Below are 11,847 nucleotides of genomic sequence, written 5' to 3'. Positions count from 1 at the left end.
TCGAATTCGTTGCCGGCCTATATCACTACAAACAGCTGTTGCATAAACCAGGGATGCAGCTCTTCAACATTGAAAGCGAGTGGCAGCACTATGCGGGCCGTTACAGGTCATTACAAAAAAGGCAATGTTATGACTAATAATTTTCAAATGTTACATGGTATACATAGTTATTGCTATAAAGTAATTGAAATTGTAGCTTATAAAAATTTAAATTTAAATTTAATCAACGTGCACGATGTCTTGGTTGATTGCATGACTTGTTACAGTTCAAATGGCTTGGCAGCACTGTAAAGCCGCTCAAAAATAATGCAGTGCCGCTGCGTCGGTCAACAGCTGCAAAAACGTTTTCGCCAGACTATTCACCTGAGAAACTCGTAACGTTTGAGACGTTTTTTGCCAGAGCTCTCGCATAATTGCTGTTTAACTGGCTAACGGCGGTAGTGCAAACTGTTAATAAGTCTGTAGACAGCAACAATTGAAATCAGAAAAACAAGTTTTGGTAATTAGCATATATATATTTATGTACATACCTATATATAAACATACATACGTATGTACAAATACAATTTATGGTTTTGGTCCCATTTTGATCAGTTGATTTGCCAATATTGCAGCTATTGTCATTGTCACAGTTGTTGCTGTCGCTTCTTCAGTTAACCCCTTTATTTCGTTTCAGCCATTAATATTGAAAATCGTTAAAGTCGTTGACGTCGACGTTGATCACAATACCTGTGATGATGATGAGTTCCAAATGCGCATTTGTCGCCGTCACAGTGTTTGCTTTACTGTTGACGCACGGAGGCGTAAATGTTGTGGAGGCGCGCCGTACCCAAAGCAACCAACGCAAAACATCGTCACCATCGTCCAGCAACTCAGGGCACGTGACTCAGCCTAGTTACAACACCCACAACAACGGCGGCGCCGGTAATACCCATGCCGATGTTGCCAAGCTCAGCTATCCCAACTATAATTCACAGCCGAATCGTCCGGCCACCGGTACCGGCAATGCAAATTCGAATAATGCGGCTATTGGCTGGAATGTGCCCCAGGGTCCACCACCCGCTTATTCCGCCTCGAACCCTGTAGGCGGTGCCAAAACAAACATGCACGAGCAACCGCCCTCTTACCATGCTCCAAATTATGGTGCTGCACCGCCTAGCTATGGTGCTGCAGCACCCAGCTATGGTGCCAGTAATGTGCATCAGCCCATATCGGCCACCCAGAATCATGGTCAGACGTATGCAGGCTACCCGTCTGGCGGCACCTATCAGACTGGAGGACATATGCCCGGCGGATACTATCCTGGAGCTGCTGCACCACCACCAGGTGCTACTGTCTACCAACAGGGAGCTGCATTGCCACCAGGCGCCATATTATATAGTCAGCCACCACAGCAGTCTTCCGGCTCGGGCTTCGGTAAGTCTACCTTGTATGCCAATCTTGTGGCAATATTTGCATTAATCACGCTACTTTACAGGCACAGGGCTTCTGGCTGGTGGCCTAGGTGGCGCCCTGATTGGTCATGCACTGACACCTTCGGGCGGCAGCTCCTCTCAGGCTGCAGCCGCCGCGCCTGCTGCAGCTGGTGGTACTGATCGCATAATCATAATCAACAATGGTGTGCCAGTAAATGCCACCGATGGTACCACAGTCATCAATGCGGCGGGCCAACCTATGAATACAACTGATGTTGCAGCTGCTCCTGCTCCACTGGCCCCACTTGCTCCAATGGATGGACAGTCGACAATGCCAGCTAATGGCACCGATGCCGCTGCTCCTCCACCGCCAACTGGACGCATTATTTGTGTACCAACCAAGGTTAACGAAACGGATCCAACGGACAGCAGCAAAATGATTGAGGTGGAGAAGGTGGCCTGCTATCCAGAACCCCCACCACCCGCTGCCGCACCAGGTGAAGGACCAGCGCCTCTGGCCCCCATGGCTCCTGCTCAGCCGGGCTCACAACAAGTCCAGCCACCTGGCGCGGTGCCTCCCGATCAGGCAGCCGTGCGTGCCAACGCAAGCAGTGGAGCCAGTGCTGTGCTTCGTACCATTGATGGCAGCCTCTTGGCCATGGTTATACTCTTTAGCGCCCTTTTCATGCGCAATTACGCTAATTAGAGCCGCTCGACTCGTATTTGTTGTGCAGACGTCGCGAACGTTCCAATTTGTTGTGCACTTTTTATTTGCCTCACCCTCACACCCCCAACCAATGCTCACATCCACAAGAACACAATTCAACCCAACCCAACACGAACAAACATAAAGAAGCCCCGTCCACTTATTTGAAAAGTACTCAACAATGTTGTTATTTATTAGTATTGTCCCCCCCTACATACAAGTATATAGTATTCCAAAGCTCGCCCCTGATATTTCCGGCGACCTTCGCTTGCAATTTGTGATTTCTAATACGGCAGCTTAAACTAAAACTGTGAATTTGAATCTCGTTAAATTATATATATACATACATGTATTGCGAATATAATATGTTATGATAAAATTGTGAAACTAATTTTGACTCATAAGCCTAAAAGACATCTCAGTGTATATTTTTGTAATTGTTAACAAATTTATGACACATAACGAATGTGCCTATATTTACATATACATACAGATATTACAATTTTGCACTTTCTATTTTTGCATTGTTACATTTTCGATCAACTAATAAAAAGCTCCAGCACACACACACACACACCCAGTTTAATTAATTAGTCTGTGATAAAAGGCACGAATGGGAAACTTATCTATAATTTAGAACCGGTTTAATCCACAGCTTCAGTTCCCTCCCTACTTATAAATACAATGCAGTTAAATAATTGAAACTTGTGGCTTCCTAAGAAATAGTGTTCAGCCCGATGAGGGCATGCTGCTATTCGCATAACATCAAGATGGGAGTACTACGGTAATTTATTGACATAGCAACAAAATATAGCAAATAGCAGCTGTATATAAAATTGATTATCACATTTGCGTATAACATATTGAACAATTTAATTTACCCATATCTGGAATATTTTAAGAATCAAAAGAAGGTAATTGCGAAGTAGCCCGACTCTTTTATATGCGTGTGCATACGTAGTTCTGGTGTACGTAGTTCTCTTCTTAGTGTAGGCTGATTTGGTCAAAATTTCTGTTAAATTTCTAGAATTATATATGAATCTCGTTTAAAGTGCTTCGTTTGTGTAGCTTTGAGAACTGTATTGAAATTCTGTAGCGCGGGATGGAGGGAAAAATATGATCCTGACAGATCGGTTTGTCTTGTCATGCTGATTAAGTATGTTAATGTTTTACAGGGTCGGAGATGCTTCCTTCTGCCCATTACATAACTTTCATAAACATAATATACCCATAAACATGATCAGTGTATGGATAAGACAAGTCTAGTGCCAAGTTCGGTATCTTCAGCAGTTTTGACTCAAAAGATCGTAGTGTTCATATGGACAGCTATATTGATTCCAAACAAGTTTTGGCATTAAGTTTGATTTTTGAACCGATCTTTCTATTGGCACTTATATGATATAATTTACCCCCTTTGATGAAACTAGAAAACGTTATACTAGGACGAATTTTTGCACCGATCGGCTATATAAAATAACGAGACTATATATGGTTCGAAATTAAGTTGGCCACAGCTTTCATGTTTCAAATTTCTTCTTTCCTGTTACAGCCATCTGGCATCAGGACTTTCTAGTATAATTTTTCAATAAAACAAGAATCAAGTCCTAGAGTGCTTAAGTAATTTAAAGAGTAAGAGAAAATTACTAATAGCGAATAGTAAACTTAGTAGAATTTGAGTTTAATTATTCTTGCTGTAATACTGTACTATACTTTCTGAGAACCTTCCGCTCATACCGACAGACTCGACCACATCGTCTTGTTTCGTCAGACTATATTATATGAATAATATTTGTACATATAAATATGTACCTATGTACATGTTTATTTCGTGCAGGCGCAAAAATTTACTTTGAAATGCCCTTACAGGCAAATTATAAACAATAGCCAACAAATTTAAACGCCAATTTGTTGATAACCTAATATATATTTTAAAAGGGATTGCATTGTTTTCTATTAATAATATTTAAGTCAAAAAATAACAAAAACTAAAAGGATTTTAGGTCACAGCTTATTTCGTGCAGTGGCTTCATACTTCAAAAAATGTATTTTAAATTAATATTTAATATTTGGTTTGGCCATTTTTATATTGGACAAGGGTTTTCAAATGGTTATTGATAGAAGCCAGAAATTTGTTTGTAGTTTCTAATGGTGTTTTTCGACATTCTTCCGATATGGCCTTCTTTGGGTCATTTATGTTTTAAATTTGCCGTTTCCTAATAGCTTAATCCAAAATTGCCAAAAAATTTAATGTCAAGTCTGCTGACTGAGCTGGCGGAATCATACCGTGTTGACAGTTCTAGATCAGCCAAGTCTGCACAACTCCCGATTTATGATTTGGGTCATTGCCTTGGTAAAATGGAAAAAGATTCCCAAACCCAATCAGACATACAGGCCCAAACATTTACTACCCCTCCTCCGTGCCTAGATGTAGGAATAAGATGTTTCTTTTGAAGCGGATTATTCGCTATACACCATTCCCGCTGCATTCGGTTGGACCCATTGATATTAAATATGGACTCGGCTGTAAAAATTACGTCGTTCCATCTTGAGATTGGCTTCAGAACGAAATGCTTGGCAAATTAAAGTTGGCACATCTTATTTCTTGGGAACATAAACGGCTTCCTAAAGGTTGTCGACCATTGAAAGCGTATTTCCCCAGCACACGGAGGATGGTTTGTGCAGAGGATTTTTTGCCCAGTTCATCCCCTATTTGTACGGCTAATTTGGGGCTTTCTTTAATTTTTCGTACTTTAATTAATTCTAATTCTCACGTACAAGGCGTTCGATGATGCTCTGCACTTTACCAGGACTCAGATGTACGAGTTCCGCTATTTTCCGTTGGCTCATGCCTTCTTTATAATGCAGGAGCACCAATTAACGACCCAAAAAGCGACCCATACTTAAAAATGCTAAAAATATTTATATTGAATTGGGAAAAAACGGAAAATTTATGGAAATAAATTAGTTAACCCATTGCTAATTAGAATGGAAGAACTCCATTTCGGTTAACCATTCGACAGTGCTCGCGAACGTAAGTCACTGCACGAAATAGGCTGTGACCTTTGTTTGGTTGCAATATGATCCATTTCTGTTTTGTTGAAAAATAAAGCAATGCGCGAAACTCACTAAACTTATCAAATATATTATAAGTAAATAGCTACAATACTGCATTTAAGAAATTTTGATTTAACAAAGCGTTTTAAAGATTAATAATAATAATAAAAATAAATAAGCTGCGACTCACTGTATATGCTTTGTGGGTCTGCTCTTTTACTCAGAATTGGGAGAATTGGTGCCAGAATCGAAATTCGATTTAGATTAATTTGTAGTTACAAGCAAAATGGCCTGGACGCCCAACTCCCAAATGCTAGAATATAAATTCAACATTTGCTTTTTAAGTTACAATTTGCATGGACAGTGGCATTTAATCGATATTGGCATTGCTGTTCCATTTGAGTTGGCGAAACAGAAGCAAATACTTCGTTCACGGTCCAATGACTTAAAATGTAACTCAACCCTACCTTGAAGGGGATCAATTATTTAATAATATACATACATATGTATGTATGTATGTATATCTCTCTATTTCAGTTCGCTAAAAAATAAGAATGAAATTACACGTTGGCTTCGAGTTAATAGATTTTATTGTAAAAACTCTGCTTTTTTCTTTTATGTTTTTTACATTGTCTCATTACTTGCATAAAAAAACACGCTCTCCGCTGAAACGATCGTGTGGTGATTATTAAAAACATAGAGACTCAGCAATGTACTGATGTGTTGAGTCGATTTTTACTCGGCATCATCATCTTCATCATCGTTGGAGCTGATTCTGAAGTAGCGGAGCTCATAGGATTCCTTCGAATTGGCAACGACACGGATCCAATCACGCAGACTGTTCTTCTTCAAGTACTTCTTGGTCAAGTACTTGAGGTAGGCCTTGGAGAAGTGCACGTCGGAAGTCACGTTCAGCTGCATCTTCGAACGCTCAAAGGTGACGTTGTTGCCCAGATTGTTGACTTTTCCGTTCACCTTAAGACGCGCCTTCACGTATTTCTCCTGTGAATTGCGAGAGAGACGGCACGAGTTAGTGTCGCGAAAGACAGGGAGAGAAGCAGTGAGCGAATAGCGCATGTAATAACGCTGTCTCTTTCATTGTTAAGGCAAAAAATCAAGGATATTGTAAATTTTAAGCCCAAATAAGGAAGAGTGACCAATTTTTTAATATGCCACTGAGTACACTGCCATCAGAGCGACGCAATGAGCTCACTCTCTGACGGCAAATCGGCGTGGCCTGTTAAAGAGATTACACGTATATTAAATGGCAAAGAGTCAGTTACCTGTTTCCACATGAAGGCATCATTTGTGGGCGCCCTGCTCAGTCTCTAAACTTATTCTGAAGTCCATTCAATATGAATAACTGGCGCGTGTAGCGCAATCGGTTTTCCCCGGAATTGGGTGCAATTAATTCTTTAGACAAATTTCTATGCGAAATATAACTCGGCTTTGCTTTTAAACATGGGAAAACCTGCAGCGTTACAATTTTCGATACGCTTTGGCAGGGCGCACTATGAATTTTGGCCTGTCACGACACGGATGTGACGTCGACAACCCAGGGCCCACCACGTGGCGGTACACATAGCACGACTTGACACTGTTCACAGACGGTTGCACCTACTGGCCAGACCCAGTACTGGCGATCAGTGGCTACCCCGTTGTGCAGCGTCCAGAGCCCCTTCTCAACGCGCTTCCCAAGGGAGAGGAAGCGTTTTTAATCGCGACGCGTATTGCTTGAAAGCAACAGAAATTACGAATATTTAAAAGAAAAAAGGCAAGGAAAAAAAAAAACGAACGCGAAGCTGTGCAAAGCCTTCTCTCGAGAGATTGAGCGTCCGTCCGCAGCAATCGGCCACAGTGATTGTCGAGTTAGTTGAGGAATTAGAGGATGTCTCATTATGTTGTAGCAACCTGTGGGTTTTATTAGTCCACAAGCAGCTAATTGCTAAATGATATATATTTGCTATCACCATCACGTTTTAACCAGAACCATGCGCAAAACGCGGCAAAGATTAGCTTGGTGTGGTTGGAAGCAACAGCATAATATTCGTCACCATCTTGATTGATCGCTGTGACCGCTGCCGCAGAGAACTTATGAAGGCGCTATTCCGTGGATGCCGACATCATCGTGTTGGATGAGGTATGCGTTCGTTAGTAGCCTGCTTCGGCATGGTACTTACAAAATCGGCCACATCCATGATGTTGTCCTCAGCAATGTTGGTGCAGTCGATGGTGAAACGCAGAGAAACCTTCTTCTTCTTTTGGCCCTTGCCGCGCAACACGTTCCTCTTCACAACCTTGCTGGATGTGGCTGCAGGTGCGGCTGTCTTTGCTTTAGGCTTGGGTGCGGCCGGCTTGGCAGCTGGCTTAGCTGCAGCAGCAGGTGCAGCTGGAGCGGCAGCCGCAGCAGCTGGAGCAGCAGCCTTGGCAGCGGCCGGTGCAGCCTTCTTGGCAGCTGGAGCAGCAGCAGTGGCAGCAGCTGGTTTCTTGGCAGCCGGTGCAGCAGCCTTGGCGGGAGCGGCTGCCTTTGCGTCCTTCTTAGGGGCTGCAGCTGGAGCCTTCTTGCCGGCATCCTTAGCAGGGGCGGGCTTTGCAGCAGCTGGCTTAGCAGCAGCAGCAGGCTTGGCGGCAGCGGCCGCCTTAACGTCCTTAGCGGCTTCTGGCGCCTTCTTCACATTCTTAGCAGCTGCGGCTGCAGGCTTGGCAGCTTCAGCTTTGGGTTTCTCGACTTTGCCCTTGGCAGCGGCCGGCGCGGCCTTCTTTTCAGCTGGCTTAGCAGCACTTTTGGTATCACCCTTGTTGGTCTTCGCCTGTGCGATAAAAAAAAGAAAACAAAATTATAACACGGAACACAATAGTAATCACAAGATTATTAAACCATCACGGGCATTATAGTAAATAATTGCTTATATTATGTTCGCAAATAATTTGGCGGTGCCTATTTTGTATTTATTCTGCACATTAACTTGTTACAGCACATTATTTTCACAACTTTTGGCACTTACAGTTGGAGCCATTACGTTACTGCTCTTTGCGACGTGCGCGTTACGAAAGAAAGATGAACAGGAAAAGAACGAAACGCTAGCTGTCAAAAATATAGGTAGGCCGACGAATTCGATCCGACGGCGTTACTTTAAGTGGCGGCTTGAAACTCAGTCGCAGGTGCCATTTGACGTTGTGCAACAAACTGGCAACGCTTGTGTGTTTCGAAAGGCAGATGTACAGTGAACACATTTATTGGCTATTTTTAAATAGCATTTTGCCATATATATGTATGTATGTACATACATTTAAACATAGCTAAGTAGTTTGGTCTTTTCTCAATAAAATTGTATTTTAAAATATGGTTCTAAATATTAAATTACTTTTAAAATAATACTTTTTGTACCACTTTCACTGCTTTATTATCGCTGCCTATGCGTTGCCAATAAATATATATAATATAATTTTAATAAAAAAATCTAAATATAGTTCGCCAGTCGAGAGTGCACTGTTGTTATGTTCCCGATAGCAGTGTGTCCACATTTCTTTGGCGCCATCTATTATGAACTAACTGAATTATTCTCTCTTTTGCATTGTAAACACTTGACCATCACAGCACGTGTAAAAATCTACTTCCATTATTGTTGTTAATTTTTAGCAAACACGCAAAAATGGGGAAGCCTAAAAAAGCAAACTTGGCGCCACAGAAAAATGTCAATTTGGAAAAACAGATTACCGAAGGAAAGGTGGCAAAACACAGAAACAAGGACAAGTTTAAATTGCGCGCTGAGGAGACGCCGGTGAGTATTTATGATATGCCAAGAAATCGTCAGTCCTGATCGCCTACTTTGTTTAATGCAGAACATTGATGCTAAAAGCAGCCAAAAGATTTTGGCAGCTGCTAAACAACAACAGTTGGAACTGAATGAAGAGAACTTTCCAAGTTTAGTGGATAGGAAGATCGCTAAATTTAATTTACGTAAGTATGAGCTTCATCTCAATATTCTTAAACATGGCTTATATTTGATCGCACCCATTCTACTCTTAAAGGCGATGATGACAAAATTGCGGAAGAAGAAGTTAACGAAACGGATTTCATGCCTGATTTGGACATGGATGCTGAGGATCTTGCTGCCTTTGAGCGATTCGCACAGCCGCCTAAGGAGGGGGCGGGCAAGCGCACACTGCAATTGTCCGAAATGATTATGCAAAGGATTCAGGAGAAGGAAGCAGACATACATACGAAAGTCTCCGATGAAGGCTCACTTCAAATTGAAGAAATTGATCCCAGGGTAAAGGAGATGTACGAAGGCGTCCGGGATGTATTAAAACGCTACCGCAGCGGCAAAGTTCCAAAAGCCTTCAAAATAATACCCAGACTGAGAAACTGGGAGCAAATACTTTTCATTACGGAGCCGCATAACTGGACCGCTGCAGCAATGTTCCAAGGCACACGCATATTTTGCTCAGTGCTGTCCCAGGCGATGGCTCAGCGATTTTACAATCTGGTGCTACTTCCACGAGTGCGCGACGATCTCTGCGAATATAAGAAGCTTAACATGCACTTGTACAATGCTCTGAAACGTGCACTCTTTAAGCCGGCCGCCTTTATGAAAGGCATTATACTGCCCTTGCTGGAATCGGGTGATTGTACATTACGTGAGGCAATTATATTTGGCAGTGTAATTGCCCGGAACTCGATACCTGTGCTGCATTCGTCAGCTTGTCTCCTTAAAATTTGTGAAATGAACTACTCTGGTGCCAATTCAATATTTATACGGTACTTCCTTGACAAGCGCTACGCCTTGCCATACCGCGTCATTGATGCGGCCGTCTTTCACTTTTTAAGGTAATTAACTATATTAAATAAGAGTAGCTTGTCGTACTATATGTTAAAAATTGTTGATAGATTCGAAAACGAGAAGCGCGAATTGCCAGTTCTGTGGCATCAAAGTCTGCTTGCTTTCGCGCAGCGTTACAAAAATGATATATCATCCGAGCAAAAGGATGCTCTTCTTCAGCTTTTAAAGTAAGTACAAAGCCGTATATATTTTCAAAAACAATTCTTTCACGATATATGTATGTATATTTGTTTGCAGAAAACAATTCCATCCAAAGATTACAGCAGATATCCGCAGGGAACTGCAAGCAGCTGTATGCCGTGATATAGAAATGATGGAAACTGATGCTAATGGTGGAGTAAAAGCTAAGGACGTCACAATGTTCACAGATGCCGATGTCGAGTATTTCGGTTAAACTCAACTCCAATATTGGATTTTATGCATAGTGTATAAATTATATTGTTATATTTGTAAAAAATATAAATCACAAACTAAACCAATTAGGTGTGCGCTATTTTTGTGGTTGTTTGTTTTGAATCTGTGAGTACGGAATAGGTGAATAAATTTCCAATTTGACGATATCTGGCTTTTATATTTTATTTGGTTCTGCATATGTTGAAAAATAAAAAATACATTTATGGAATATTAAACTGTTAATAAAAAAAACAAAATAAATCATTGACATTGATTTTTGTTACATTTATTTTATACAAATTTGCTTTATTTTGATAATGACGGTATCGTTGCGGCCAACGTCACTTTTCCAAAAGTTAAGTGACTTCGCAATTATAGATTAATCTTGATTTTAATTATGCTTACATATTTCTGTAACCAAAACGTTTTTCTAAAAGTTTGTCACTTTCTTTAGTCTCTATGTATTGTTTCGTTATCTCACTCCAACATTTTTGTATCTAAGGGCATACAATCATGAACCGCCGCCTCGAATCAATTTCAAAATTTACAATAGCTACTGTGGACCTTTAAAATTAGCCAAGCTTTAAATCTTATCGTAAAATGTTTCGTTTTTAATGTGAAAATTTGTTTTGTTTTTGGTTTTTGGTTTTTTTTTACCTCAAACGGGCGAATAGAAATGTCTTTTTAAAGACCTTATTATAAACATTTGGTGTATTGCTTAGCAAAATCTTCTAAATGAAGACTGACTATGTTCGTTCTATTGCAGAATCTCGTCTCGTTAACATTAATATAAATAAGAAATAAATTAAAATAATGAATGAAACATGTCCAGACTGGCAACTGGAGAAAAGAGAAAGCTAAAAAGCGGCACACTGATCTTTTCAATGCGGTTTGGCATTCTTATAAATGTTTATAACAATATTTAAATACATGTGCGTGTATTTATGTATATTTAGAACTATATTAATAGGAATAACAAATGATATTTACTCTCCACCTAGCCCCAATCAAAGAAAGTTAAGGGTTGTGTCTTATTTTCCATTTCTGATTTTTGGGACCCTCGAAAAAAAGAATTCCTTCACCCATTGGTCCGTGTTTATAAGTATGTATATTTCGTTTTCACTGAATTTTGTTTTGACAAAGATACATATACATATGTATGTATGTTTGGCTCAAATGGTCATTGGTTCCGCAACCTAATTAACAACAATCTAGGGAATGTTTAAAACATTTACACTACATGTATATGGTAAACAAAATTAACGCTTCCGACTTATTGTTATTAGGTATATATGAATAACTGAAACTGTCGATATTCCTTCTTTTTTCCATATTTAGATCTATAAAATTAAACGATATGTATCCATTTAAAATGGCACAGTTTGTTAACATTCCTAGGGTGTGGGCTACAGTCGCTATTGTCTATAAGACATTG

At 40.6% G+C, this 11,847-nt stretch overlaps 3 protein-coding genes across 3 annotated transcripts; 2 read left to right on the top strand and 1 right to left on the bottom strand.

Moving 5' to 3' along the window:
• Window positions 1-340: 340 nt before the first annotated feature.
• On the top strand, window positions 341-2,689 carry LOC115626941 (formin-like protein 7). The gene is made up of 3 exons (XM_030522457.1): window positions 341-499; window positions 677-1,416; window positions 1,478-2,689. Exons 2-3 carry the CDS (start codon window positions 735-737, stop codon window positions 2,119-2,121), a joined length of 1,326 nt encoding a protein of 441 aa, XP_030378317.1. The 5' UTR covers window positions 341-499; window positions 677-734; the 3' UTR covers window positions 2,122-2,689.
• Window positions 2,690-5,742: 3,053 nt separating this feature from the next.
• LOC115626649 (60S ribosomal protein L22) lies at window positions 5,743-8,291 on the bottom strand. Its single transcript, XM_030522054.1, has 3 exons — window positions 8,181-8,291; window positions 7,356-7,985; window positions 5,743-6,177 (listed from the first exon to the last, which is right to left on the bottom strand). The coding sequence occupies exons 1-3, from the start codon at window positions 8,190-8,192 to the stop codon at window positions 5,911-5,913; spliced, it is 909 nt and encodes a 302-aa protein (XP_030377914.1). The 5' UTR covers window positions 8,193-8,291; the 3' UTR covers window positions 5,743-5,910.
• Window positions 8,292-8,765: 474 nt separating this feature from the next.
• LOC115626826 (bystin) lies at window positions 8,766-10,498 on the top strand. The gene is made up of 5 exons (XM_030522307.1): window positions 8,766-8,957; window positions 9,019-9,136; window positions 9,208-10,006; window positions 10,067-10,186; window positions 10,257-10,498. The coding sequence occupies exons 1-5, from the start codon at window positions 8,829-8,831 to the stop codon at window positions 10,411-10,413; spliced, it is 1,323 nt and encodes a 440-aa protein (XP_030378167.1). The 5' UTR covers window positions 8,766-8,828; the 3' UTR covers window positions 10,414-10,498.
• The last annotated feature ends 1,349 nt before the right edge of the window (window positions 10,499-11,847 follow it).

The sequence above is a fragment of the Scaptodrosophila lebanonensis genome, unplaced genomic scaffold, assembly GCF_003285725.1.
Source record: "Scaptodrosophila lebanonensis strain 11010-0011.00,11010-0021.00 unplaced genomic scaffold, SlebRS2 tig00000089-arrow-pilon, whole genome shotgun sequence".
NCBI lineage: Eukaryota > Metazoa > Arthropoda > Insecta > Diptera > Drosophilidae > Scaptodrosophila > Scaptodrosophila lebanonensis.
The sequence above is the reverse complement of the archived record's forward strand: the minus strand, read 5'-3'. Positions and strand labels throughout refer to the sequence as shown.